At 45.1% G+C, this 27,894-nt stretch overlaps 4 protein-coding genes across 9 annotated transcripts in view; 2 read left to right on the forward strand and 2 right to left on the reverse strand.

Moving 5' to 3' along the window:
• Nucleotides 1-5,688, forward strand: part of farsb (phenylalanyl-tRNA synthetase subunit beta) — a 19,473-nt gene extending 13,785 nt beyond the window's left edge. Inside the window, exons 15-17 of one of the 2 annotated variants that reach the window (XM_042063734.1) lie at nt 186-303; nt 1,761-1,913; nt 3,413-3,890. In XM_042063734.1, coding sequence (XP_041919668.1) covers nt 186-303; nt 1,761-1,913; nt 3,413-3,564 — 423 coding nt within the window. In that variant the 3' untranslated portion in view covers nt 3,565-3,890. Of the gene's footprint in view, nt 1-185; nt 310-1,760; nt 1,914-3,412; nt 3,891-5,677 lie in introns of those variants that run through there. The other variant, XM_042063735.1, reaches the window with a different exon arrangement.
• On the reverse strand, nt 4,595-9,241 carry sgpp2 (sphingosine-1-phosphate phosphatase 2). 4 transcript variants are annotated; one of them, XM_042063736.1, is made up of 6 exons: nt 8,831-9,236; nt 8,075-8,218; nt 7,013-7,192; nt 6,133-6,222; nt 4,980-5,572; nt 4,595-4,730 (listed from the first exon to the last, which is right to left on the reverse strand). In XM_042063736.1, the coding sequence occupies exons 1-5, from the start codon at nt 9,089-9,091 to the stop codon at nt 5,027-5,029; spliced, it is 1,221 nt and encodes a 406-aa protein (XP_041919670.1). In that variant the 5' UTR covers nt 9,092-9,236; the 3' UTR covers nt 4,595-4,730; nt 4,980-5,026. The 4 variants fall into 4 exon arrangements, with proteins under 4 accessions (XP_041919670.1, XP_041919671.1, XP_041919672.1 ...); XM_042063737.1 differs by having other exon boundaries at nt 4,595-5,572; nt 8,078-8,218; nt 8,831-9,241; XM_042063738.1 differs by having other exon boundaries at nt 4,595-5,572; nt 6,133-6,216; nt 8,831-9,237.
• Nucleotides 9,242-9,407: 166 nt separating this feature from the next.
• Nucleotides 9,408-12,116, forward strand: LOC121683883 (E3 ubiquitin-protein ligase RNF182). Of its 2 annotated transcripts, none has more exons than XM_042063740.1 (2): nt 9,408-11,765; nt 11,796-12,116. In XM_042063740.1, exon 1 carries the CDS (start codon nt 10,358-10,360, stop codon nt 11,195-11,197), a length of 840 nt encoding a protein of 279 aa, XP_041919674.1. In that variant the 5' UTR covers nt 9,408-10,357; the 3' UTR covers nt 11,198-11,765; nt 11,796-12,116. The 2 variants fall into 2 exon arrangements, with proteins under 2 accessions (XP_041919674.1, XP_041919675.1); XM_042063741.1 differs by having other exon boundaries at nt 9,408-11,548; nt 11,628-12,116.
• Nucleotides 12,117-22,016: 9,900 nt separating this feature from the next.
• On the reverse strand, nt 22,017-25,894 carry LOC121684361 (NACHT, LRR and PYD domains-containing protein 1 homolog). Its single transcript, XM_042064357.1, has 3 exons — nt 24,970-25,894; nt 22,598-22,827; nt 22,017-22,565 (listed from the first exon to the last, which is right to left on the reverse strand). Exons 1-3 carry the CDS (start codon nt 25,796-25,798, stop codon nt 22,512-22,514), a joined length of 1,113 nt encoding a protein of 370 aa, XP_041920291.1. The 5' UTR covers nt 25,799-25,894; the 3' UTR covers nt 22,017-22,511.
• Nucleotides 25,895-27,894: the final 2,000 nt, after the last annotated feature.

Consider the following 27,894-nt stretch of genomic DNA (forward strand, 5'->3'; position numbering starts at 1 on the left):
ATTTTTGGCATAATCGAGCAGCTTTGCTCAAGATCAATAATGATGGTCGATCTCTTTCATTACGGTTGGATCCTCAAAAGAATGTGTTAGATGTGAAATTATTAAGTTTTGCACAGTGGTGTGAAGTAGCTGTGTGTGTGTGTGTCCCAGAACTTACTGAGTGTAGTTCCATGTCTGTCCTGCAGGTGGCGCGCACCACTCTGTTGCCAGGGTTACTGAAGACTTTGGCAGCCAATCGCAAGATGCCCCTCCCTCTCAAGCTGTTTGAGATCTCCGACATCGTATTGAAGGATGATAAGAGAGGTGTGTGTGTGTGTGTGTGTGTGACTGTGTGTGTGTGTCTATGTAACTGTGTGTGTGTGTCTATGTAACTGTGTGTGTGTGTCTGTGTCTGTGACAGTGTGTGTGTGTCTATGTAACTGTGTGTGTGTGTGTGTGTGTATGTGTGTTTACTTGTTTGTTATTGGTATTGTGTGTCATTGTGTTCATGTGTCCCATTTATGATTCTGATTGGATAATATGTAATATGCGTGCCTGATTGGGTAATATGTAATATGCGTGCCTGATTGGGTAATATGTAATATGTGTGCCTGATTGGGTAATATGCGTGCCTGATTGGGTAATACGTAATAGGCGTGTCTGATTGGGTAATATGTAATATGCGTGTCTGATTGGGTAATGTGTAATATGCGTGTCTGATTGGGTAATGTGTGCGTGCCTGAAACCGTATTTTTTTGTTGATGACTGTCTGTGCTGTTATTAGCTGTTTGAGTGTCCGCCTCACCAAGATATGGGTTGTTGTAGTAATAACGTACGCCTCAGTAAACATATGGGTTGTTGTAGTAATAATGTACGTCAGCATCACCAACATTTGGGTTGTTGTAGTAATAATGTACGTCATCATCACCAACAACGTACTTCAGCATCACCAACATATGGGTTGTTGTAGTAATAACGTACGTCATCATCACCAACATATGGGTTGTTGTAGTAATAATGTACGTCAGCATCACCAACATATGGGTTGTTGTAGTAATAATGTACGTCAGCATCACCAACATATGGGTTGTTGTAGTAATAACGTACGTCAGCATCACCAACATATGGGTTGTTGTAGTAATAACGTCCGCCTTCCCAACTAGTTTGTCTGGTGGCTTTCATACATGAAAGCGGATGAAATGGTGATGCGTTTCAACTCTCATTTTCAATGCGCCGAGCAAGGCTCCACACAAACATAGAACCCACAAACATAGAACCCAGACGTCTCTCTGAGCAAGGCTCCACATACATATAGAACCCATACACATAGAACCCATACACATAGAACCCACACACATAGAACCCACACACATAGAACACACACACATAGAACCCACACACATAGAATCCAGACGTCTCTGAGAACTCCAACCCTCTCTCATGCTCTGGTGTCTTCAGCATTCATGTCAGTCGGATTTGACTTCACTGATGTGTGTGTTGTGTTGTGTTGTGATGCAAAAGACAACGCACGCACACACACACGCACGCGCACACACACACACACACACACACACACACACACACACACACACACACACACACACACACACACACAAAATCCAATTTAGCAACAAGACCATTGAGACTGAGACTGAGATGCATCTCGTGGTATTGACTGTTCAGAATCAGAAATCCATGTTGAATTCCACTGTAACTGAACTGCAGTGATTATAAATGTGCCATGACCTGTGATGTCTCCTCTCTCTCCCCCTGGTGGTCAGATGTGGGAGCGCGTAATAACCGCCGGCTGTGTGCCGTGTTCTATAACAAGTCTCCGGGCTTCGAGGTCATCCACGGCCTCCTCGATCGGGTCATGCAGCTGTTGGAGGTCAACCCGGGTCGTGACCATGGTTACCACATCCAGGCAGCCGAAGGTAGGCAATCAGGTGGTCAGTGGCTTTGTGAATATCACTCACAAGTACACACACACACACACAGATATATTTAGATTTTGTGGAATCACACACACATAGACACAATCAAATGTATGTGTGTCATAAAATACAGTGTAAAAGTGCTGTATTTCTCCCTTCGCTCCCTTTATCTGAAGAGCTGAGATGAGCTCAGTGATCAATAACAGGCTTGATACACAGATCCCCCATGACCTTGAGATGGGGGGGGGGGGGGGGGTGCGAGGTATAGAGAGGGCTGAGGTCATTGTGTTTCATACACACATGCAAAGATAGGGGGGGGGGGAGAGAGAGGGGAGAAGGACAGAAACATGATGCCCAGACAGGAGAGTAATGGATGCAGCTGGAGTCAGTCTACACACACACACACACACACACATACCCGCACACACACACACACACGCACGCACACACACTCACACACATGCACGCGCGCGCACACACACAAACACACACACACACACACACACACACACACACACACACGTCTACAGTACATTCCAAGGCAGGTATAGAGCCACAGGCAAACACCCCCTGGTGGCCAGACGTGGGAGCACAAACACAATCTATCTCCAGCATCCTGCATGCACACTCACCGGGACACACACATAATCTCATCATCAAGCACACACACACAGAAACACACCGCACTCACTAACACACACACACCACACACACACACAATCTCATCATCAAGCACTCACAGTCAGCCTGAAAGCTCAGTTGAAACCAGATATTGAGAGAGAGAGAGAGAGAGAGAGAGAGAGAGAGAGAGAGAGGGCGTGGACAGCTGATGTCTGGGGTGGCCGTAACGAAAGGCCGTAGTGTTCGGACCACACTGGTACAGGAGCTACAAGTTACACTCTTTTAGACCCTTTCAATCTGTTCTGGCAATATTTTCTATTGAACTCATCCCACAAATCACCCACAAGTTTGCTGCAAATCCTCCGCAAACATTTGATTTTTGTAAGGGTTCCTAGAGGATTTCCAGTTGAATTGCTCAAAACCATTACAGTTACTTTAGTCGGAGCATATTGATCTACAAAATGTCAACTTTAAAACCATTAGCTCAACAAATGGGTTTACATATTCTGATTTCCTCTGATTCGGGAAAATGGCTCTCTTGGAATAAAACTGCCGATCCAATTAGAATGTTAATCATGCTGGGTGTCATGGTAACACACAGAGTGCCCTCTATAACCATAATATCCCGATAGTGTGATCCTGCAATACTCGATACATTGCAAAAGATTCATCTGCTGTTCACTTCATCATGATCTCTCATTTCCTAACGGAGTTGTAATGTTGAGCCCAAGTGAGCAGCGTGTGGGTGGTCTCTGCTGCTCTCTGATTGGGTGATCTCTGCTGGTCTCTAATTGGATGGTCTCTGCTGGTCTCTGATTGGATGATCTCTGCTTGGATGATCTCTGCTGGTCTCTGATTGGATGGTCTCTGTCTCTCAGATTCAACCTTCTTCCCTGGGCGCTGCGCAGAGATCTTTGCACGCGGGCAGAGTGTGGGACACCTCGGGGTCCTTCACCCAGATGTGATCAACCGCTTCGAGCTCACGCTACCCTGCTCTGCCCTCGACCTGGACATCGAGCCTTTCCTGTGAAACCATGGTAACGCTTGGCCTAACCGCACCCCACAGACTCCTGCTCGGATATGATTGGCTCAACGTCAACATCCCCCAGGCAATGGCTTGCTCTGATTGGACAGAAGGACTTTGGTGCTGTGAGGGGTGTGTCTTTGTCTATCAGGACCCCTCAAGGTAGCCGTGGCAGATGCCTGTGTGTATTCACACAAAGCCTGTTAATATGTGTGTGTGTGTGTGTGTGTGTGTGTGTTCTCTTAAGCACGCACAAACACACACACAAACACCCTATCCTTTTGTAGAATCACTTAAAAGCTTTTGGACAATAAAGACCATCTTTATCTGGACATTACCTGTGTGTGTGTTCATGAACTTAGAGTGTGTGTGTTTGCATTGGGCATTTATCTGATTGTGTGTTTGCATTGGTGTGCGTGTGTTCATGAACTTAGTGTGTGTGTGTTTGCATTGGGCACTTATCTGATTGTGTGTTTGCATTGGTGTGTGTGTGTGTGTTTGTACAGCCTTGTCAGGCTGTATTCCTTGCTATCAGATCTCTCTCTGTTTCCTTTAAATGTGTGTGTGTGTGTGTCATCTAAATGGTTTATTCTGATATGTGCTTCTCTCACACACACACTCAACTGTGCAGTAAGTAGTGTCTTGTGGAGTGATCTAGATCTGTTCCAAGGTGTGCAAGGTGCGTGTGTGTGTTCCAAAATTTGCAAGGTGTGTATGTTCCAAGGTGTGTGTGTGTGTGTGTGTGTGTTCCAAGGTGTGCAAGGTGCGTGTGTGTGTATTCCAAAGTGTGTGCCCGTTCCAGCAATGTGTGTTTCTGTGTGTGAAATGCAAGGAGCTGTACGTGTGTGTGTGTGTGTGTGTGTGCGTTCTCTGGTGGTGTGTGTGTGTGTCTGTGCGTTCTCTGGTGGTGTGTGTCAGTGTGTGTGTGTGTGTGTGTGTGTGTGTATTTAATGGTACTACATGCAAGTCTGGTGGTGTATGTCAGTGTGTGTGTGTATTTAATGGTACTACATGCAAGTCTGGTTTGATGTCAGAGTTTAGAAGGTTTGCATGACTTTTATTCAGCTGTATCACAAACATCTCTTTATACATATCTACAGGATATAACCGTGCACACACACACACACACACACACACACACACACACACACAAGCAAGGCACGCACACACACGCAAGGCACACGCACACACCCAAACCAAACACACAAAGGTAATCACTGAACCACCCTGGCACAACGTAACTGTCACTCAAATGATCACCTACTCTCCACTGTTTCTAGAAAGCATTGAAGTTGGATTGAAAACCACTCCATTAGCTAGCAGCTTAGCTCACGACAGAATGCCGCATGTTGATGGTGAAATGAACTACAATTTGTAGAAACACTACTAGGCACAGCAGGAAGAGTACAGGCTATCAGCACACACACACACACACGTATGAAAACACACGGAGGACAGTGCTCTGTGGTCAGAGCAGACCTAGCAGCAGGAAGAGTCTGTTGACCAGCACCGTGTTGACCAGTCCGACGGCGGCGTAGGTCACGAACTTGTACACCACTTCGATCTCCTTCCTACGTCGCGCCTCTGGGTTGCTAGGTGACTCCCCGTAACAACGGCACACCAGTGCCAGGCTGGTCCAGCGCACGCTCTGCCGCGTAGCCAGCAGCACCGAGAGGCCCAGCGCGAACCTCGCCGCGCCCTGGACACAGCTCGCCGCGGTCAGCGAGGGGAGGGGCACGGGGAGGGGTCCCTCCGGCTCGAAGGTCCGCCCCCGCTGCTGGTTCAGCCAATAGCCGAGCCAGCAGCCAGAGGCCACGCCCATGATGATGGTGGTGTCCCCCCGCGTGGTGCTGTAGTGGTCCAGCTCAGGGTAGGCGCCGCACAGCAGCACGGGCACAACCAACGCCAGCACGGGGGAGAAGCGGCTGTGCAGCTGCACCTCGTCGAGCCACGGCCACAGCGGGTAGGACGTCGCCATGACGACGGCGGTGAGCAGCACGCCGCAGATCACGTCCTGAGGACACAAACCAAACGACCGGAGTCAACACTCCTGTGTGGTGAGAGTGTGAGAGGAGAGAATGCTCTACTGTGTGTGTGTGTGTGTGTGTGTGGAAGAGAGAGAGAAAGAGTTAGATGAGAGAATGATCTACTGTGTGTATGTGTGTGTGTGGAAGAGAGAGGGCAGTGTAGAGGACTAACTGTAGTCTGGTCTCCCTCAGCATCCAGACATCTTAAATAATGCAGCAGTGGAATGTCTTATTTTAGACCTTGCACACACACACACACACTTTCAACTCTTGTTTCCTTTCCTACACTTGCTGATGTGTTTTAAGAATGTGTGTGTGTGTGTGAGAGCGCGAGAGTGAGTGTGTGTGTGTGTGCATGTCCGTGCATGCGTGCATCTGTCTTATGTGCGTGTGTCTGTGTGAGAGAGAGACAATGTGTGTGTGTGCGTGTGCGTGAGAGAGAGAGTGTGAGTGTGTGTGAGAGTTTGCGTGTCTTTGTGTGTGTGAGTGGGTGTGTGCCGGTGTGTCTGCGTGTGTGTGTGTGTGTGTGTGAGAGAGAGAGACTCACCAGAGCTGAGTGCATACCCGTGTAGAGGCGACTTAAACACACCAGCACTGACAGCAGCACCGCCAAGAACAGACCAACCTCCCACTGAAACTGACACACACACACATATATATTAATGGCCAAGAACACACCAACCTCCCACTAAAACTGGCACACATGCACACACACACACACACATATTAATGGCCAAGAACACACCAACCTCCCACTGAAACTGGCAGGCACACACACACACACACACTTATTAATGACCATTTAAGAATACTGACTGTTCAAGACCTGTCAAAACATGATAGATATGGGGTTGCATGAGTAGCCGCCATGGTTTGTGTGTGTGTGTGTGTTACCGTTACCTGTACTCTCTGAGGAGCACTGAGCAGCAGAGATGGCGGTAGCCGCCATGGTGTGTGTGTGTGTGGTCGGTGGTCAGTGTGTGAGTGTGTGTACATGTGTGTGTGTGTATGTCACCTGTACTCTCTGAGGAGCGCTGAGCAGCAGTGTAAAGGAGATGGTATATATACTCTTTTGACCCCGTGAGGGAAATTTGGTCTCTGCATTTATCCCAATCCGTGAATTAGTGTCAGCACACAGTGAACACACAGTGAAGCACACACTAATCCCGGCGCAGTGAGCTGCCTGCAACAACAGTGGCGCTCGGGGAGCAGTGAGGAGTTAGGTGCCTTGCTCAAGGGCACTTCAGCCGTGCCTACTGGTCAGGGTTCGAACCGGCAACCCTCCGGTTACAGGTCCGAAGTGCTAACCAGTAGGCCACGGCTGCCCGAAGTGCTAACCAGTAGGCCACGGCTGCCCAAAGTGTGTGTGTGTGTGTGTGTGTGTGTGTGTGTGTGTGTGTGTGTGTGTGTGTGTGTGTGTGTGTCACCTGTACTCTCTGAGGAGCGCTGAGCAGCAGTGTAAAGGAGATGGCAGTAGCCGCCATGGCGTGTGTGGAGGGCAGTCCGTACTCTGCATCCACGCGCCTCTCCAGCTTCACCACAGGGGGCGCAAGAGGCCTGGGCAGCTTCAGCACGTCCTTCAGCACCTGCCCCACATACATCACCACCTGGGGGAACACACACACACACACAGTTAAAGGTAAAGTCCACAAGGAGAGATGTAGAAGAGAGAGATGGAGAGGTGTGTGTGTGAGGAGAGGTGTGTGTATGCTGTAGTGTGTGTGAGGAGAGGTTTGTGAGGAGAGGTGTTTGTATGCTGTGGTGTGTGTGAGGAGAGGTGTGTGTATGCTGTGGTGTGTGTGAGGAGAGGTGTGTGTATGCTGTGTGGTGTGTGTGTGCTGTGTGGTGTGTGTGAGAAGAGGTGTGTGTATGCTGTGGTGTGTGTGTGAGGAGAGGTGTGTGTATGCTGTGTGGTGTGTGAGGAGAGGTGTGTGTATGCTGTGTGGTGTGTGTGTGCTGTGTGGTGTGTGTGTGCTGTGTGGTGTGTGAGGAGAGGTGTGTGTATGCTGTGTGGTGTGTGTGTGCTGTGTGGTGTGTGTGAGAAGAGGTGTGTGTGCTGTGTGGTGTGTGTGAGAAGAGGTGTGTGTGCTGTGTGGTGTGTGTGAGAAGAGGTGTGTGTATGCTGTGTGTGGTGTGTGTGAGGAGAGGTGTGTGTATGCTGTGTGGTGTGTGAGGAGAGGTGTGTGTGAGGAGAGGTGTATGTATGCTGAGGTGTGTGAGGAGAGGTGTGTGTATGCTGTGTGTGGTGTGTGTGAGGGAGGTATGTATGTGTGTGTGTGTGTGTGTGTGTGTGTATGCTGTGGTGTGTGAAGTGAGGTGTGTGTTTGGATGCTGTAGTGTGTGAGGGAGGTGTGTGTGTGTGTGTGTGCTGTGTGGTGTGTGAGAGGGAGGTGTGTGTGTGTGTGTGTGTGAGTGTGTGAGAGGGAGGTGTGTGTGTGTGTGTGTGTATGCTGTGTGTGTGTGTGTGCGCTGTGGTGTGTGTGACTCACTGCCCAGATGTTGGCACAGCGTCGGCACAGGAAGGGGTCCAAGTTCCAGTGGAGGCAAGGCAGGAAGGAGATGTAGAAGACTTCATTTCCCAGAGCCGCCGAAACCAGGAAGAGGAAGTGGAGAGGCCGGCTCCTGACCACATACTGCCCTCCACACACACACGTACATACACACACACACACACACACAGATGATCAGTACATGTCTTTCTACACACACACACACAAATTTCATGGTAATCAATCAATAATCCATAATAGAGAACACACCCCTTATAATGGATACCAATACAATCAGTGTACAGGTCTATATTCCGAGATAACTACTTGCTTTTGGGAGAGAGAGAGTGTGAGTGAGTGAGTGAGTGAGTGTGCCTGGTGCCCCCCGGACATCTAAAGAGCGCAGACACATTTGAACCTCGTGCTATCTCTGGCGCGAGCGGTTGGTCGTTATTTTGTACGTGCTCGGCATAGAAGGAATACTAAGAAGCTGGAGAAACTGCAAGAGATGCCTCGATGTCTGTCTGATAAGAACACTGCCTATGACACAAACTTCTTAACTTCTCAGTCCCGAATCTCTGACAACTACTCGTGAAACTAGAAAAGCCAGTCCGGCAGAGTATATGCCCGACGGCCCGACATTGACACTGCGTGCGTGGAAATGCCAATGACACATTACATTCATTCGTAACCAGTTTAACTTGAATTTATCTCCCTAATATTAATAACAATAATAAAAAAAAAACACAAACTTACTTCTTTCGCGTCTCCGCTGCTGACAGAGCACTTGTAGTTTGAGTTGCTGTCCTGCTCTCTCGTGCCCCCGTTTAGCTTCCCGGTGCCTGCCTCAGCTCGGTGTCTGTGAACACTGGCATTTCCGTTTGGGACCGGGTGGCCGTCCACAGAATGACTGTGGACAGATTTATCCTCGGCCCTCGTGGCTGGGTAAAGACCACATGCCCTTTGGAAACGAGCCACGAGCTCCGAGCTGTGCAGGTGCGTAATAAGTCCCCGCATAGTCCCCACTGACGACGGAGAGTCTGGCGCGAGCGCTTCCGCACCTGTCTGCGCGTACGCCCTGCCGAGGTGAGGTGTGTCGAGTGCACAGGCTTATGTGTGTGTGAGAGAGAGAGAATTACCTGCACTGATTTACCAATGCGCGAAGTTGGCCAGCAACCGTGGCGTGAGCTTTAGGTGAGCGCGCTCTGATGCACACGCAGGTGTCATATGGTGTCATAAACACGCCCATAAGAGATTAGTTCAGAAGCTGCGGAAAGGAAGCAACCTCTGGGACCGCCAGTCCAGGTTCAAACATTTACCTGCCCAGGTGTTCACAGGACACGCACCCAACCAGGGGTTTGTGTGTGTGTGTGTGTGTGTGTGTGTGTGTGTGTGTGTGTGTGTGTGTGTGTCCATGTCTCTGCACACATACACGCAGACAGAGATGACCACTGAATGTCTCAAGACTCATGATGCGGCATGTCGTAGCACATATGGGGGAACAGGGCTTGTTGATATGCTTGTACATTTTTAATGTATATTTTGTGTGTTTTGGAGCTTGTGACAAATGTACTGACTTCTTACGCTTCAAAAGACTGTGATCTACTGCTCTTCACAATTAGGCTACAGCAGGACATCAATCTGTGGTGTGGCACAGCTGAAAAGGCGCGAGGAGCCTGGAAGCAAGTAGGCAGGCACGCACGCGGCCTCTTCATATTCACCTGCGTTTCTGTGGCTCGTGCCGCTTTGATTTCACTGCCTGGGCTCTTTGTCTGGTCTCAGACACACCGTGTGTGTGTGATTTGCATCGCGCATGTGATCCCCTCCCCTCTACATCTTCCGGAAGATGTAGCCCAGGAGTACGAATGGCGTCAGATGGAGAACCGGGCTGGGTTCTGACGTCTTTGTGATGGAGCACCGGAGAGAGAACCGGGCTGGGCTGTGACGTTTTCCGCTTCACCTCGCTCCACCAGAAGATACAGACAGGCGGCGGAGAGCTCGCGCTACTTCCCGTTCTGCAGCCAGACTTCACCGCTCTGTCTGCGGGAGAATAACATAACGGCGCGTTAGGCAATTGTGCTATTGCTGCCAGCCGGGCGTTTTCACGTCACGGGGGATTATTTGGGAGAATGTTACAGTCACCGACTGCTGCTCGGCTCTGTTTCATCGCCAACGGCGACTCGTGAAGGCCGTAGGGGGTGCTGAGGGCGCGTGGGGTTTAATCTCTCCCGTCACTCCCAGCTGCGGTCTGCCTCTATTGTTTTCCTCGTGATGATGTGAGTGATGCGAGATGCTATGGCAGAGGCGGATGTAGCAGGAACGGTGAGCAGGCCGGTTCCTCCTGCGTCCCCGGGCTCGGTGTTAGCTTTCCCGTTACCGTATGAGGAGTACGAATGCAAGATATGCTACAACTACTTCGACCTCGATCGTCGCGCGCCCAAAATCCTGGAGTGCTTGCACACTTTCTGTCAGGAGTGCCTCCACGCGCTGCACCTGCGGGAGGAGAGACCCTGGCGGATCTCGTGTCCACTATGCAGACACCGGACTCCCGTGCCAGACTATCGGATTCAGAATTTACCCAATAACACAAAGGTTACGGAGGACTTCCCGTTTTATATCGACTCAGACCCACTGCCGCAGGACGCGCTTCCCGCGAGCCCCCCTCCACTGCATCCAGCTCTCATCGCCCTCAGGCGCGAGGACGCATCCGGTGCAGCGTCTGCAACAGTAACGACAGCCAGTGCGAGTCAGGCAACGGTCACGCCAACCAGTACCGTCTCGGCAGCCACCACCCTTTCGCGGGACTCCGTTTCATCAGTGAGTCGCCGTTATAGCGGAGAGGACTGTTGTAACGACTGCAAGCGGCTCGCGCTCACGACCGGCTGTGTTTGCGTCATCTTCTCATTCCTGTCCATGCTCGTGCTCCTATTCATGGGCCTAATTCTCGTGCACAGTCACGGCGGGCCACCCTCGCCCGCTGGACCGATTTGCCTCTCAGTCGCGAGCATCCTCGCCATGGTCTCGGTGGTCGTCACATGGCTCATCTGTTGGTTAAAATACAGACCGGAGCACGAGACAGGCCGTTCATCCGCCACCAGCCACTCCAGCAGGAGGAACGCCTGACTGTGTCTGTGTGTGTGTGTGTGTGTATGTGAGAGAGAGAGAGGAGCGTGACAGACATATACAGTCCTCTCTACTCTATCCTCCTGTTTTAAAAATGTCCTCCTGAAGAGTAGGTCAGCTCACATCAGAGGAGATTCCGTGTGTGTGTGGACACTGACGTCTTTCTAGTAAACTATGCACTTGAACTCTCACAGTAAACATTCATGTTGTGTCCTCTGTTTATATCCACAATTATAATATAATCACAAACAAACGTATTCAATAGCAAATTATTTATTCCACTATCTGACACTTCCACCTGACTGTCTTTAAGCCCTTGAGCTCCTCCTGTTTGGGTGTTCTGATTGGTGTGTTTGAGTGTTCTGATTGGTATGTTCTGATTGGTGTGTTTGAGTGTTCTGATTGATGTGTTTTGATTGGTGTGTTTGAGTGTGTTCTGATTGGTGTGTTTGGGTGTTCTGATTGGTCTGTTTGAGTGTGTTCTGATCAGTGTGTTTGGCCAGCTGGAGTTTGGATGAACCTCACTGACAGACAGACAATGCCACCTGGACCCCAATACAGCTGATAGGTACCACCTGGACCCCAATACAGCTGATAGGTGCCACCTGGGCACCAACACAGCTGGACTCTGGTGCCACCTGGGCACCAACACAGCTGGACTCTGGCCCACAGGACTCCAGGGCTTTGTCTCACTACAATACCCAGAGTGTCTGTTTTCTAATGTGGAATATTCTACAAATGTAACTCAATAAAACTCACAGCTTAGGAAACTCCTCAGTCTCTCACTCTCTCACCCTGTGAAGTCCTAACTAACTGGTGAATCTCACCCTGTGAAGTCCTAACTAATTGGTGAATCTCTCACTCTGTGAAGTCCTAACTAACTGGAGTGAATTGAACCTGTGTATTGTTAACATGCATAATAAATAGGGCTGTAATCTAATTCAAATCTAATAATAATCTAATTCATTACATACTCTGCGATTAATTAATCTAAATTAATCGCATATATAATTTTTGCTGTGAAAGTATTTTAAATATTTAAATTCAAATGAATCATTGATTAATCAGCATTAGTGACATTAAAGTTCAAAAACTCTTTTATTATTATTTTCACTGTTCAAATAATTGCCATAATAATCTATGATATGACCTAATATGCTGAGGAAATAAATTTAAAAGTGCTTCGGGAAGAAGTTTTTTTTTCAAATACAAGGCATTTCAGGCCACAGATATAACCTAGGGGACACAATGAAAATAAATTCTCTAAATAAACACTCCCCTCAATGTCAACACTTATTTCTTTGCATTGATGTGCGACTATAGAGTTGATGAACTCCGGTGATATGCAAATTCCTTGCTGCAGACATTGCAGAGGACTTTATTTTCAACATTTTATTTTTTATCAACACCATCAGGCTGTTTTTTAAAAGTAAATGTTCTAATCAATGATCTAGGCAGCAGTCTAATGGTTACTGACTACAACGGCTCAGGGTCAAAGGTCATACGGAATCGATTAATCTGCACTATTTTTTTTAATCAGTTATTTTTTCTCAAATTAATTAATCAAAATTAATCAGTTATTTTGACAGTCCTAATAATAAAGTATGAGACAGATAGACCGTATCTCCATAATGTGATCTCTTCACATTTAAAAATTACATCTCTTATGTGCACTAGCACACACACACACACACACTTACTTAAAACTAAATGTAGCCCGACCGCCTAAGTCATATGACCACCATGTTGTTTGGTTACTTCAAGGAATAAACTTTAGTATCTACAGTCCCGTGTAGATCTTTCCTTGTAGGACCAGCACACAAACACACATCCCGTGTAGATCTCCTCTTGTAGGACCAGCACACACACACACACACGTCCCGTGTACATGTAGATCTCCTCTTGTACAGGGCTGCCAACTTTTCAAAAAACCTTGGAGTGAGATTTGGTGGGGCCAACCAAAATTTTGCTGCGGAAATTTTTGTTTGGCTCAGCATTATTACCGTACAGTAAAAAAAAACGTACATCAGTGGTTCTCAGATGTAGGGACCAGGCATGGACAGATTATGAACTTTCGGGCCCCTGGGCCCACATGTAATAAGGGCTCCCCACTAATTGTCGCATATGTCCTGGGGTCCTCCTATACAGCCTATATCCTGATGTGTTGATATTGAGGCAATGACAAAAAAGTTTTTGGGACTAGATGCAATTTCCTGAATTCTGGTACATTTTAACAGGTTATTTAGATACTTCTATATAACAAAATAAAGCCAGCCTATAAAATTAATAAAAAGTAAATCATGCATAATTAAAAAATAACTCAATATATAGGCTACTTGGCTACACAATAAGGTTTCCATTACAGCACCGCGGACGTTCAATGAACGCATGAAAGCGGATGGTTTGTTTGAAATCCCGACACTCTTTCAACTACATGGAATGTAATAGTGATCATCAAATACCTCCCCAGATTTCAGTGCCCATCAGTCCCAACATTTAACAATATAATCAAACAGTCCAAAAGTAAATTAAATATCAAACTAAACCGAAAATGTCATGCTTTTGAAGGCCTACCAGTATGCCGCTCCAAGAAACACATGTCTCAAAATAAAACTCGCATAAGAAATAAAGGGCTGTCTCGAATACAATCCTGCCCCTAAAGGCCTGTACTTTGTCTTAAGACCCCGGCCATAATTTAAGGATTTACAGTATCTAACTAGAGAAACTGGCTTCAGATATCCAACAGAGTAAATACGAGATTGTGCAGTCTTAGCTGTGGTTAGTGACGTGATGCTGTTAATGGGGAGTTTTACATAGCCGAGCGTAAACCTATAGGTTATTATTTATTTGGTGTAGCCTACCTATAAGGCTTTTTTCCTTATCAAAAGTGAGGGGGACGACTGATCTCTTCAACACTGCGGGGGATTTGGCGCTTGTCACTGTATGTGTGACAGAAGCGGAATGGGAGAATGTGTGTAACAAAAAAAAAAAAAGCTTAAGAGTGATTTACGCGCAAATGGGAGAATCCAATGAAAATGACAATGAAGCACTAAACAGATGCTGAAAACAGCACTGGTATTTCGCATGGCAAAAGTGGGGGGACCCAAACTAACAATTTTAAAAAGTGGGTGGGTGTTTTGTAAGAATTTAAGAAATGTTTGTATATTTTAACTTTTAAATGCATCAATCAGGTGCACTTTCAAAATAAATTCAGAGGTCAGACTTGCTTATTTTTATGGAAATATTTGTGCTGTAGCCTAAGCTATTTTGCACTTCAGAATTATAACCATGCACACACAGGTGGAATAGTTATGGTGATATTGCAATAAGTTCAAAACCACAAAACATATGCTACATTCCACAGTACAGAAATGTTAAAAAATGTGTGTACATTTCAGCACTCCATGAAATTATGCAGAAGTGGTCACCTGTGTTATTCAGCTAGTTCATTTAAGATAATATATTGGTCATTGTAATGGCCATAGCCTATAGCCTACATGCTCTTCCTTTTTCAGGATGTACCCATATCTGGGAACGTATGATGTGAATGTTTGCATATGGCTTATGTCAGGCTTTATATCAATATTTATATCAATATTTATATCAATATTTGTGTCTCATTATTTGATTTTCTTCATATTTTTGCATTAATGTCACTAAGAAGCATGCCAATATAAATATATTCATGTATCTGTGTAAGTGGGATTGGCTGGAACCTGACAATATAAGAACCATGATAGTGGGATAATCTATGGCTGAGCAATTTACAAAAAAGTATGTACTGACAAATAGTTTACATTAGAATACATTATAATTTCGCCCCAATGAGGCTATGTAGAAATGTGTTGCAATTTCAAAACCGGATTACTTAGGAACCACTTATTGCACAGAGGTATGCTTTATATCCTCGTATTCGGTACGGTTTGCTGTTTATTGTGATATTGTGTGAAGGGTTAGTGAGATATTTAACAGAGAGTAATGGGTGTGCACTGTGTGCAAAATGCAAATATGATTAGTCTAAATTGCACGTCGGTTCAATGTTAATTTTCTCGCGAACCATTTATCACAGCAACTTGACGCTAATATAATATATAATATATATAATAAAGCTTAGATTCCGCTCGTTCACATGATGTGTAATGTGTCATATGTATAGGTTTAGTTTAGTTGAACCTCATCTGCCAGGTATTTGACCTACCAGGTTGACACTTCAGCGTGAAAAATACTCAATAATACTAAGCATACCTGAAGCCGGGGAAATGCGCCTGGGATGGCTTCTGAAGTAGCATCGCAAATGAGAGAAAATGTAGAAAATTCCACAGACAGGGGGTGCTCTTGAACCCTCTCACCGTCATGAAAGCATAAAACGTCCCACATACTCGACGCACCCGACCAGTAGCGCGACAATGTGACGTCACAGAAGCCATTTATACTCGCGCGTGGTGGTCGCAACACTAGTTGCAATATTCTCCTGAACAGAGGTGTCGCTGTTGTGAAAAGACTAACATTAACTACTTACACAGCAGAAGCTGCAGTAAGAAACACCAGTAGCTAGCCTCTGTGATGGTACTTCAGACTTTGGTTGCTACTATTCACAACTACCATCATCATTATCATGTAGTTTCCAAGGTGTGTGCACAGGTAGATAGATAGATAGATAGATAGATAGATAGATAGATGGATATATAGATAGGTACTTTAGTCATCCCGAGGGAAATTTTAATAATTTAAACAGTTTAGTTAGCTAGCTAGCTAGCTAGCAGCTGGCTGAGTTTGTGTAATTTCCTGAAGTGGAAAGAGATTTTGTTCAGGCCTTAATAGATATCCTTTGTTTGAAAATAAATCGTTTATATTCTTTCCTCTTAATTCCATGTGTTGCAACTCTCACTGGTAACTTTGTTAACTTATCCAGCAAACTATTAAAAATTCACGACTGTAACAAAACACTGCAACTCGCTTGCCCTCGAACTAGTCCATCTTCCTGTTTCCGCCTTGTCGCGCTCGTCTGAAAAAAAATGAGTGGTGCGCTACCTCGCGCTACACGGCCAAAACCCTGGCGCGCCAGAGAGATCTACGTCATTTTGACGTCACATTGTCGCGCTACCGGTCGGGTGCGTCAGGTATGTAGAAGCCTTAACTAGTCGATCAGTGGCTGACCGACCGGGTTGACACTTCAGCGTGAGAAATCGGGGGTGTGGCGTGTGAGCGTGTGAAACTAATCAAATGCGTGTGTCTCACGGCCAATGCGTGAGAGTTGGCAGCTCTGACTTGTAGGACCAGGGGCCTCATTTATAAAGCGTTCTTACGCACAGATTTGATCTTAGATCGTGCATACGCTCAAATCCATGCCAACGCTCAGATTTATAAAAAACATCTTTGACGTGGAAAAGTGCTTATCTCCACGTCAGGTTCAAACTTGACGTACGACCATTTCCTTGTGGTAATGGCGGGGTACTGCAAGTAATCTGAGGTGCGATCAAAATTCCAAGACCAACGATCTCATGTCTTTCTTTGCCATATGCATGATCAATATCAGAAGATTTTTAAAGACGTTTTTGGACGCAGCTTAATGTTTCATGGTAAATCTGAGCGTTGGCATGGATTTGAGCGTACGCACGATCTAAGATTAAATCTGTGCGTAAGAACGCTTTATAAATGAGGCCCCAGGGCCCGTGACCTCCCTGGGCCCGTCGCTACCCCCGGCCTGCCTCCTTTTTTTTTAGAACATTAAAAATCAAACTATCAAATAAAAACGGCTAAATCAAATTACCATCTTTCTTTGTCGTCATACTGTTTCGCCAGAGTTTCCTTCTTTCTACTGAGATGCAGCAAGGATTTCTGGGTAGGCTAAGTGATTTGTTGTGATTTTTTGAATGGATGGTGGCTGCACGTTTCAGTCATCGTTCCGACCAAAATGCCCTTCAAACACAAGAGCGGCTGCAAGAAGTGGCAGGAGCGTAAAGAGCAAAACTCCCGAAACTAGACCAATTTGGATTTTTAACCAAGAGTGACCATGAGGACAGGACACCTAGCAGCAGCAGCAGCAGTAACTGTAAACAGTCATGCAACAGGTAGGCTAATCTCAGGAGGAGGCTACAGCCTAACATCAAACATACAACAGGTTGGATATGTCCTAGTTATCAACAGAGCATTAAATATTGGGAACATTGTTGACGATTTTGCACAACGAAAGGCTCGTAAGATGGCCTTCTTCTAATGGCCTAATTCACGCATATTGGGGATTCTATGCATATGAATGATTTTATTTGGTTTCTGCACGGTTAAATAAGTTAGGCTACATTAAGTTTTGTTTCTGCGCAGTGCGAGTTTATAAGCAAGCAATCTACGCTTGCAGTTTCAGCAGAGGGTTGAAGAGGCGCATTGAGTGTTCCCATAATTCCATGCGAGTTGATGTTAATGCGGTAATATTAGATTACCCTGGCCTGCAGTCTGTTAATAAAATGAATTTTAATGTTTTCACATGTAATGGATCCTATGTAGTCGTGTGTTTTTTATTTGAAATTGTAATTGTAATCTGTAACTACTTCGGTGCCTCAGGCCCTTTGCATAAACAATTGAAGTCACCCTTAATGTGTATTGCATGTATCAGAGCTAATTCATCCTGGGCCAAAGTATGACGGTATGGGATCCGCGTAGCTCTCTCGTACCCACCGTTAGTTTGTTACACCATTGCATTCGCACACACACGTCCCGTGTACATGTAGATATTTTCTTGTAGGACCAGCACACACACACGTCCCGTGTAGATCCAGCACACACACACACGCCCCGTATAGATCTTTCCTTGTAGGCCAGGGGCGGAGTGGCAATCGGGACGATCGAGAGTTTTCCGGGTGGGCCGGCCGATGAGTCTGCGCGGTGCGGACCGGTAGAGCTTTTATCGCGGCCGTGAGTCGTTTGCGGTCATCTAACTGATAGGAGCATTAAGAATTTCCCACGAAAATCTCCGAGATCTACACTTTTACATTTAGGAAGTCCAACCAACACTTATACCATTCGCTCACTGTCTATATGTCATTCATGGTTACCCTGCACACTCATCTCTCCCATACTGATTTTTGTGTAGGCTAGCCTTCATTTTTTATCTTAATTCATTTTTGTCTTTTTCAGGCGTTACATAACTTTCATCACAAATTTAAAAAAAATGACCATTTCATTTGTTTGTTTGTACTTAAATTAACGTAAGCCTAGGCTAGAATGGAGCAAAGCCTCCTGGGAATGGGGAATGTGTTTCTGGTTTATCCAATGAACCGATTGCAGGTCAAGTCTATTTGCAGAAATGTAGGGGGATAAATGAGCGGCCCCTCGTCTAATGGCATGACCCTACAAACGATCAAGTTCGAGGAAAACTACAGGAGTTTTGACAGTCGACGGATTTGAGTGGCTTGCTGTTTTACATATGGATGGAAGGCAGAGAGCAAGGTTAGCGGAGCTAAAGCATTGACGTTATTGAAACTAGCACAAGCTTTCTTATGTTGATATGTAGCCTAGGCCTAGATGACTAATTAGTGGGCCACTCAGGCTGATAAATGGTTTGTGGAACTCGTTGGAACTGTCTTCTATGGAACGTCACGAAAACATGCGTGCGCAACCAAGAGGCAGAACCTATTTTTTACAGTCTATGGGCAGAACGCACCATAGAACAGCATAGAGCAATGCAAAAGAGCAAAAGAATAAAATTAGTTTTTGTGCTGAAAACTGCACCAATTCGAAATCACGATGGTTAGAGAATGTTAAATATGGTCAATATCCCTAACGGAATGCATGTCTTCGCCAAAAATGACAAAATACGATGTTATATTAATAATCCAAATGAACGTCAAACTTTGAAATATAGTCTGAAATGAGATGTTATCATTGAGACAACAGGGGTATACAAAAAAATCCGATTGTAGCGTACAGCAGCCGACTATTTAGGTTAAGTTTATAACGTTGTGGACGGCCACCAAGCGTCTTCTGCCTCACGGCTGGTGCCGTCAGAATTTTCCCGGTGGATTTTAGTGCACCACTCCGCCCCTGTTGTAGGACCACTCTTAAGCTGATCAATACTGACCAGCACATCTGTCTGAGTCTGCTTTCCTGTACTCTGAAGAATATAAAGTCACATTTACATAAAGATGGAGTTTTGCTTACCTCTGTTCTGAAGAATATAAACTCACATTTACATAAAGATGGAGTTTTGCTTACCTCTGCTCTGAAGCATATAAACTCACATTTACGTAAAGATGTCGTAGTTTGATGTTTTGTCCTGGGTGCCACCAGTCACTGCTGGGCTTTAGTGATCGTCAGCAAATCTGTGTGTTTGATATTTATTACAAATTGCTGTAGTTACCATGGTGCACAGGTAGTGTTTGCACACAGAAACAGCATCTGCTAATGTGCTGTTTGCAGTGTGCTTCAGTCATGGAATATATTGTACACCCTATCTGCGTTTCAGCTCTGTTATTGTCTACTGGTTGTTAGCATACGCATACAATAGCATTAGTCATTATGAGTAGTTCCATTTCACTTCCCCCTCCAAACTATTCAGTCAGAGTCCAGAACAAAGTGCTGCTGCCATCTAGTGGTGAAGAGGAGAACATGCTGAGAAGGGACTGATGGTTAGGACTTGCGTGGTCCGCCATTTGACGACCTCTGAGTGTAAACAACACTGCTTTAAACAACACTGCTTTAACTCAGACCCTAGAGTAAAGTGTAAACAACACTGCTTTAACTCAGACCCTAGAGTAAAGTGTAAACAACACTGCTTTAACTGAAACCCTAGAGTAAAGTCACACACACTCACACACACACACAATTACCAGGCTACTACAGTCACACACACACACACCATCACATTTACAATCACTATTACAGTCACACACACACACACACACAATCACCAGGTTTAACAATAATGTACACAAACAAAAACCTGAGCTACAAAATCATATATTTATTTGATCAATTGAGGATTCAAATGACATATTGATACAAACAGGTAGTTCTTTGGTCAGACCTGGGGGGTATTCCATCAACCTCGCTAATGAAGGCGGCGCTTAACAGAAATAGCCTGGCTTGAACTAGCGTAGACTTTCACTTGGGGCTGAAGCCGTTCCATTAACTCAAGTTAGCGGCATCTTGGCCTCGTTTATTCAAGCAAGGTTTAGTTCAGCTTCATCTCTGCTCGTGCATGAGGTAGAAAAGTAGACCAAAACAGTAGATTGACGAAAAGACGACATATGTCGTAAAATTAAGACAATACTAGACGATTCCTGTTCGATAGGCAAGCGCCATCTACAGGATTTTCATCGAAAGTCATCAAATTTAACATCGAGAGAAAAAAATAGATTGCCTACAGAAATTGGAGAATAATGAAAGCATACATTTAAAACAACAATGCTAATGGTTTGAAATCAATTGCGAGTTTGATTGGCTTCACTCTTGAACACAAAGACTATAGTCTATGCTTGAACAAAACGAGTGAATGAATAAATGGTATAAACTCAAATACAACTTTGGCATATATTCAAAACTATCTATAGCCTACGTTCTTATATTAAAAGAGTTCACTCCAAATTATTGTCTAGGTTTAGGTTGTCATAAAATAAGTGAGTATCAACATAATAGCCTATTGTCTCCCATAAGTCCCAAAGTGTTTGAAATAAAGTTGTCTGAAATGCAATGGCTTTCAATTTAATTTATGCCTAGTATTTAACCTGTGTAGCACACAGTTGATTTGATATTCATGAACAATCGTTGACACATGAAGCAGTTTTAATTATTAGCTGCCTAGGCTACAGAATAATTATCCTTTGGCTTGCATCAGATATAATATAGCCCACTGGCAAAGCTGTCACTGAACAGCCTACCAAATGTGCATGACCCTTTATCAGCAGTAGACATATGTCTTTCATCAAAGATTATAACTAAAAATGCCATTATCAAGGTAGCCTTAATACTTCGTATGGGAAGCGAACCTGCGAACACGCAAAAATGGAATTCCTTTCCTATGCCGTTTCGCTGCACGTTACACCACCACCGAACGTAAGTGACGCAGAGTAGCACAATTTCTAGAACCACACGCATGTGAAGTTAAAACATTTTTAATCGTATAATCTTCATACATTCTTTGGAGCTAGTGAATGTGTAAATCCATGCTTGGTGCACTGTCGGAAAAAACATTTCTATAGGCCTACTTCTATTTTTGAAGTTGGCTACAGGTGACGAGAGCACAGGTTGAAGGAACTATCTTTTTGGACTCGTTTTCCGACAGATTGGGTTTTTTTGCAACACAGCTTAATTTAGCTTGAAAGTTAACCTGGTACGGAGCAGGTTAGTTCTGTGGCATACATTCCAATGGTTACCAAGCTGGGATTCACGTTAACCTCATTAATGGAACGGAATTCTCACTAAAATTAGCGAGACTTATCGAAATAAGCCAGGTTTGGCCTTTAGCGAGGTTGATGGAATACCTCCCTGAGGTGTGTTCAAATGAGCAAATATTGGCGAACACAAACTAGCAAACATAGGCAAACACAAACTAGCAAACATAGGCGAACACAAATTAGCAAACATAGGCGAACACAAATTAGCAAACATAGGCGAATATAAATTAGCAAACATAGGCAAACACAAACTAGCAAACATAGGCAAACACAAACATAGGCGAACATTCGGTTTCTGATTGCAAGACAGACAGGCTGAAGGGCTATGGCATTCTTCTGATATGTAAATCAATCTAACGGTGCGAAGATGCTCTCGGGTAGAAAAAACAACATGTTGCTTTCAAAAAACTGGTCGAACCAAGGCACTCCTCTTCATATTAAAATAGCTTTAACTAATATGCTAGTTATCATAGAACTCTTAAAATCATATGTTGCCAACATGTTTCGGCCTGTAGGTGCAGGTGCCTTCGTCAGGGCAAAGGTTTCTGGTCTTTTGTTTCTGTTTGTCTTGACTTTTTGGCGAATGTTTGTAAACACTTGCAAACAGTCTGAGGAGGGAGTTTTCCCACAAACATACAGTGGAGCTGGACACGACCTCTCACCGTTACAATGGAATGTTTAAACCCAATCGTTCAGTGGAGCTGGACATGAGCTGACCGCTATAATGGAATGTTTAAAACATCTTTCAAACATGCTCGCCACTGATGTTTTTTTGAAGGCCTGCTTATGGGGCAGGCAGCTAACGGATCGTTTGGAAAGATTAGATGAATGTGATCATTTATGTTTGGGCCTGAAATCGCTGATACAACCTTTAAAGGCTGTGTGCTCTGAGAAAAAGACAAAAGAGATTCTGTCCTCGGTAAGACTCAGGTGGTTCCTTCCAGGTCGTTCACCAGAGCGGGGTCGGCCTCCTTTAGAACCTCACCAGAGCGGGGTCGGCCTCCTTTAGAACCTCGTAGAAGTCCATTTGGGCTGTGGCTCCTTTGTTCTGTATCATGGTGAGCAGAACATGGTTCCGTTCCGCGCTGGTGGGTTTGTTCTCCACCTGCTCCCGCTCCAGGTCACTAAGAACCCGCCTCTGCTGGAGCGGAATCAGGATGGAGGCGAGGACAGGAAGACGAGCTGCCTTGTGATTGGAGAAAAAATCCTGCCCTGGACTGGGATGCCTTGAAGGTGCAGACGCTGGAGGACAAAACATCAGTAATCAGAATGTGTGTGATTGTGGCTCTCCAGATGGACTGTGTGTGCTGAGAGCTGAGGACCTGAAGTCTATTACACACACACACACACACACACATATATACTCAAACAATTTGTGTTATGTTGTTATCGGTTGCAGTTAGCTAGTGTGTGTGTGCAGTGTTTCCCATACATTGATTAATCTGTGGCGGGGCTCCACGAAATCAAAACTGGCCGCCACACATTAATGTTCTATGTTGTACTATTTAAATTAAAGATAAGATAAAATCCTTTCATTGAGCTGCGCTTTACGCACGTAGCCTTTCCTTGCCCCGCTCTCTCTCTCTCGTAACGAGCCCGCTGCCCCTCCTCTGCATTCATGATTGTTGAAGGATTGTTGTAAGCACTGCATAGAAGACGGGCTAAATTGCTATTAATCTGCTTAGCATCGTGACAATGTTGCGCAAATTTGTTCAAAACTGCTGCATTAAAGGAACCATGTGTAAGATTGTGGCCAACACTGGTACTGCAATCACTTTCAAATTACTGTAGAGCGGTGTATCCCCTCTCCCTCCCCCCTGACTCGAGGTTGCCAACCCAGATGACAAAACACTTCTGACTTTGTGATTAGTGATAAGTGGAGGGTGGCGCATCAGGCCAAAACACAACATGACATGACAAAACACAACATCAACATCAGTTGAGGGCTGCAACTTCACTTTTTAAATGACAATATCCTGGCCGGACTACTGTTGTCAGTGATATAAGTATTTGAAATTAACATGATTTCTTAATGTCTAGTGACATATCCGGGCCATTTTATGATTATTTGAAATACATTTCTTACATATGGTTCCTTTAAAGTTAACTCTGCTAATGTCTTATCACAACATAGTAGGCCTACATTGAGGAGACTAAACTAAGTTAAGTTATGCAATCAAGCAGTATCTCAAAGCTAACGTTAGAATACTGTTTGGATGTTGAATTTAGCATGCTTACTTACAGCTGCTTGTCAATTTCGTTACTCATGCAGGGCTCATTTTATTGACTCTGACACTGAATGTTTGCAAAATCCTGATGTAAATGGAAAAGTGTTTTCCAAGACTGAAAAGTGTGTGTCCCAAGGAGAAGTACAAACCGTTATTTGAACTAACTGTGTAGAAACCGTTATGAATTGCATCCACACATCAGCAGCCTTTCAGCTGTGTTAAGCGGCCTACATACTCGCCACTCCCGACTGGTAGCTCGACAATGTGACATCACGGGAGCGCCGGTAACCATTTATACTCGCGCGTGGTGGTCGCTATGGTTGCGACACTAGTTGCAATATTCTCCTGAATTGGCATTGGCCTCAATGGCAGTAAAAACTCCCCTCTGTGATGATACTTCAGACTTCGGTTGCTGCTATTCACAACTACCATCATTACCATCTAGTTTCCAAGGTGTGTGCAGCTAGATAGATAGATAGATACTGTATTCATCCCGAGGGAAATTTTAGCTAGCTGGCTGGTGCTGAGAGATGAGTTTGTGTAAATTCCTAAGGTGGAGATTTTTTTCAGGTCTTAGCAGATATCCTTTGGTTGAAAATAAATATCTTCGTTACCTTTTGCTGGATTATTGGCATGTCCCTGGGTCCTAGGTCTTTCATCTTAATTCCCTGTGTTACATCTCCCTCTGGTAGCTTCATTAACATATCCAGCAAACTATTTAAAAATCACAAACTCTCCCTGGTAACCTAGCCAGGTTAATTTCCCTTTTTTCTCAAACTGACTATTCAAACATCATGTTTATTTAAGATGTGGGCTAGGCTATATGAAATGCCTGAACGTGGTTCATGTCTGTATAGTGGCACGCATGGTCCCTGATCTTGGCTTCAAGCTCATCCTGCTTGTCACGTGCATCTGAAAAAAAATCTCCTGTGCACGACCTGCCTGCGCGAGGCTGAAATTTCTCGTGCGTCAGAGGAAATGACGCAATTTTGACGTCACATTTTCGCGCTATTTCGCGGTTGGGAGCGGCGAGTATGTAGTACCCTTTAAAATTGCAAGGGTTACCTCACAAACGTCTTAAAGTGACAGGCACTCAATTAGACTCTATTCTGTGGGAAACACTGGTGTGTGTGTGTGTGTGTGTGTGTGTGTGTACCTTCTGGGGGAGACCTGCTGGTCCTTTCCTGCCTGGCCTGTTGGTCATCACGTGACTGGAACTCTGCTCTCCACAGACACTGCCCCCTGCTGTCCGCAGAGCTGAACAACTCCATGTGGAAGGAGGCAGCAGCCTCATAAACCTCAAAGAAGTTGGGGGTGGTGGCGCTGTACCTCAGCATCAGCTCCTCTGGGTAGATCTCAGAGGAACTGTCAGTCCTCAGGCTGTAGAAGCCGTCCATCTGAAGGGCCCTGACAGGTGGAGGTTTTGCCTTCCAAACACCCCCCAACTCCTCCTCATCGTTCTTCACCAGCTGCTTCAGATGGGCATCCTCAGGCAGGAGGTAGGTGCGGTAAGACAGGGGTGAGGAGCTGCCCTCATAGACCAGCACGAGTGAGTGGACTGTGGGAAACAGCCGAGATCTCAAATAGGAGATCACGCCAAGCAGAGAGAAGGAGGGGTGGAGAAGTCTGGCATGGTGTCGGGTCAGCTCACACTCCTCCACACACACTCCGCTGTCCCGCCCATGCAGGTCCCTCACAGCATCACGCACAGACGCCTCACAACCCCCCAAACAGAGGAAATGTGGCAGATGGATCTCCTCCAGCTCACCTGACATGAGCCTGATGTCCATCAGAGGACCAGCTGGTCTGGACTGCATGTGGGCCAGCTCTTCAGCAAAGGCATGCCAGTCCATGAAGCGGTACTGGAGGGTGACTGGACCAGCACACGTCCAGCGCAGACCAGACTCTGAGCACTCATAGCTCCCTGCAGGAGAGCTCAGGCTGTAGGTGGAGACGCTCTTCTCTGTGGAGACTTCAGGCTTCATCAGGACCCAGTGGCTGGAGTCTGGAACTTCAGCACAGGATTCACAGCTCCTCTGTGGGGCATCACTGTGGTGCTCCTCCCTTTAACACACACACACACACACGTGCACACTAGGGCTTTGACTTTTGCCCAAAAATCATATTCGAAGTTCGTTTGTTTATTAATATTAAAATTCGAATATATTCGAATATGTGTTAATAATATTTTAACCATTAAATGTCTTCAGTAAGACCGATATTGGTATCAAACTTAAGTTCTATATGTTCTGTCCACCAGAGGGCAGTGTATCAGTCAATGTCAATAGACTACGTGCACTAAAGGCTGAGTATTTATGCGTGTGTTAAAATTGTTATTATTAAGCACAGGGCTGGGCGATAAAACGATAGCGATATATATCGCAATAGACATGTAATCGTCTCGATATCAATAAAAAATACGTTCAATAGAACATTCATAATTAAAAGCAACACACACCTCCTGCCTTACGTTGTCCATAAATAAATAGACTATATATATTGCAAGTATGTCAAACTCTACCAGAGTAGGCGATAGAAGTAGGCCTACCTCAACACAGACTCTCCTTGCCCCGTGCACTCTCTCTCTCTCTCTCCCTCTCAACAGGTGCATCCCTCCTCAGCATGCACATGTAATCCAAACATTAATCGTGCAAGATGACTGGCTAAATTGCCATTAAATCCGGTTAGCATCATTAGCACGCTGCACGAATTTGTTCAAAACTGTTGCATTCAAATTGACTGCTAAGTTCTAATCATCTCAATCCCGATGCAAATGGAAAAGTATTTTCCAAGACTCAAATGGGCCTGTCCCAAGGAGAAAAAGTATTCATTTGAAACTTAAACACACGTGGGGAAACTGAACAGTCTAACCAGTAGACTATGATAAAATAGAAAAAACAGAGCTGTGCAAAAAAGTGTAAACAATAACATAGCCCTACAATAGGCATAGGCTACAGTTGCTCTGGGGGGTATTCCAAGTACATGGTTTAGTGGAAAACCTGGGTAAGTTAACTCAGAGTAAGTGGTAAACCTCCTACAACAAAAGCCCTATGGTACTGTTTTGTTAGGAGAATGAAGTCATACAGCTCTTCTATTAGGAGGTTTACCACTTACTCTGAGTTAACTTACTCAGGTTTGTCACTAAACCATGTACTTGGAATACCCCCCTGATAAAGCTGTGCAAATAACAAAAGACCAAAAGTTGACCCTGACTGACAACGCAGGCCTACATTATACTGCACAATGCAATAGGCTATTTTGGGCACAACAATATTGAAAAAACCTGCAGTTTTGTCACACAATGCAGTTTTTTTTACCTGTAAGGGTTTGATAGGGCCTAGATGACAAGCAAATGTAGACTATGATGGCCTAGACATGTTGCTATCAACAACAAAAATAGTTTTAAACAATTAGGCTACTTAAACAACGTAACTGAGTCACTCATCAAGAGTGTGATAGACGCTACCGTCGTTTTGTATGCGTTCATTTTTGCATGTTTCTGTTCGTAAGAAAAATCCCTATGCACGATTGAATGGGGTTTCAGGAATCATAAAAAATGATGCCCTAACTGCTCGCGAGTCGCGTGCATATCCTCTTAATAAAATCAGAACCCTGAGGACTAGATCTGCTACTGTATATCGCTAAACGCAAGCATTCATCTGTGTATTTAAATTAGCTAGGCTATGTACCAAAAATGACATTTTACCGTGAGTCGAAGAGCTATAAACAGTGTTGTAACTTAAATCTGCGTGTACAAAACCGCTTGGAGCTCCAGTGAAATTTTGATTTCACAACGAGAATTCTCGGTCTAGCCGTTGATGTGCCGACGGAATAGGCATCAGCACCAACCTCTGATCAAGGTAAACAAAATCTGACTCAGTGTCCGTCATGTTTGAAAGTTTGTAGTGCTGCGAGGGAGAACGTGCACACGCAAGGGGCGCAGTTGAGCAGAGCTGCGGCTATCTGAATGGTCTGAACACAGAAGAGCAAGTGGCTTTGATAAAATGGCCCATTATTTGACATAATACCGGTATTACGATATTGTCTCAACTACATATCGTTTTCAAAAATATATCGGTCG

This window comes from Alosa sapidissima, chromosome 15, assembly GCF_018492685.1.
Source record: "Alosa sapidissima isolate fAloSap1 chromosome 15, fAloSap1.pri, whole genome shotgun sequence".
NCBI classification, from domain to species: Eukaryota; Metazoa; Chordata; class Actinopteri; order Clupeiformes; family Clupeidae; genus Alosa; species Alosa sapidissima.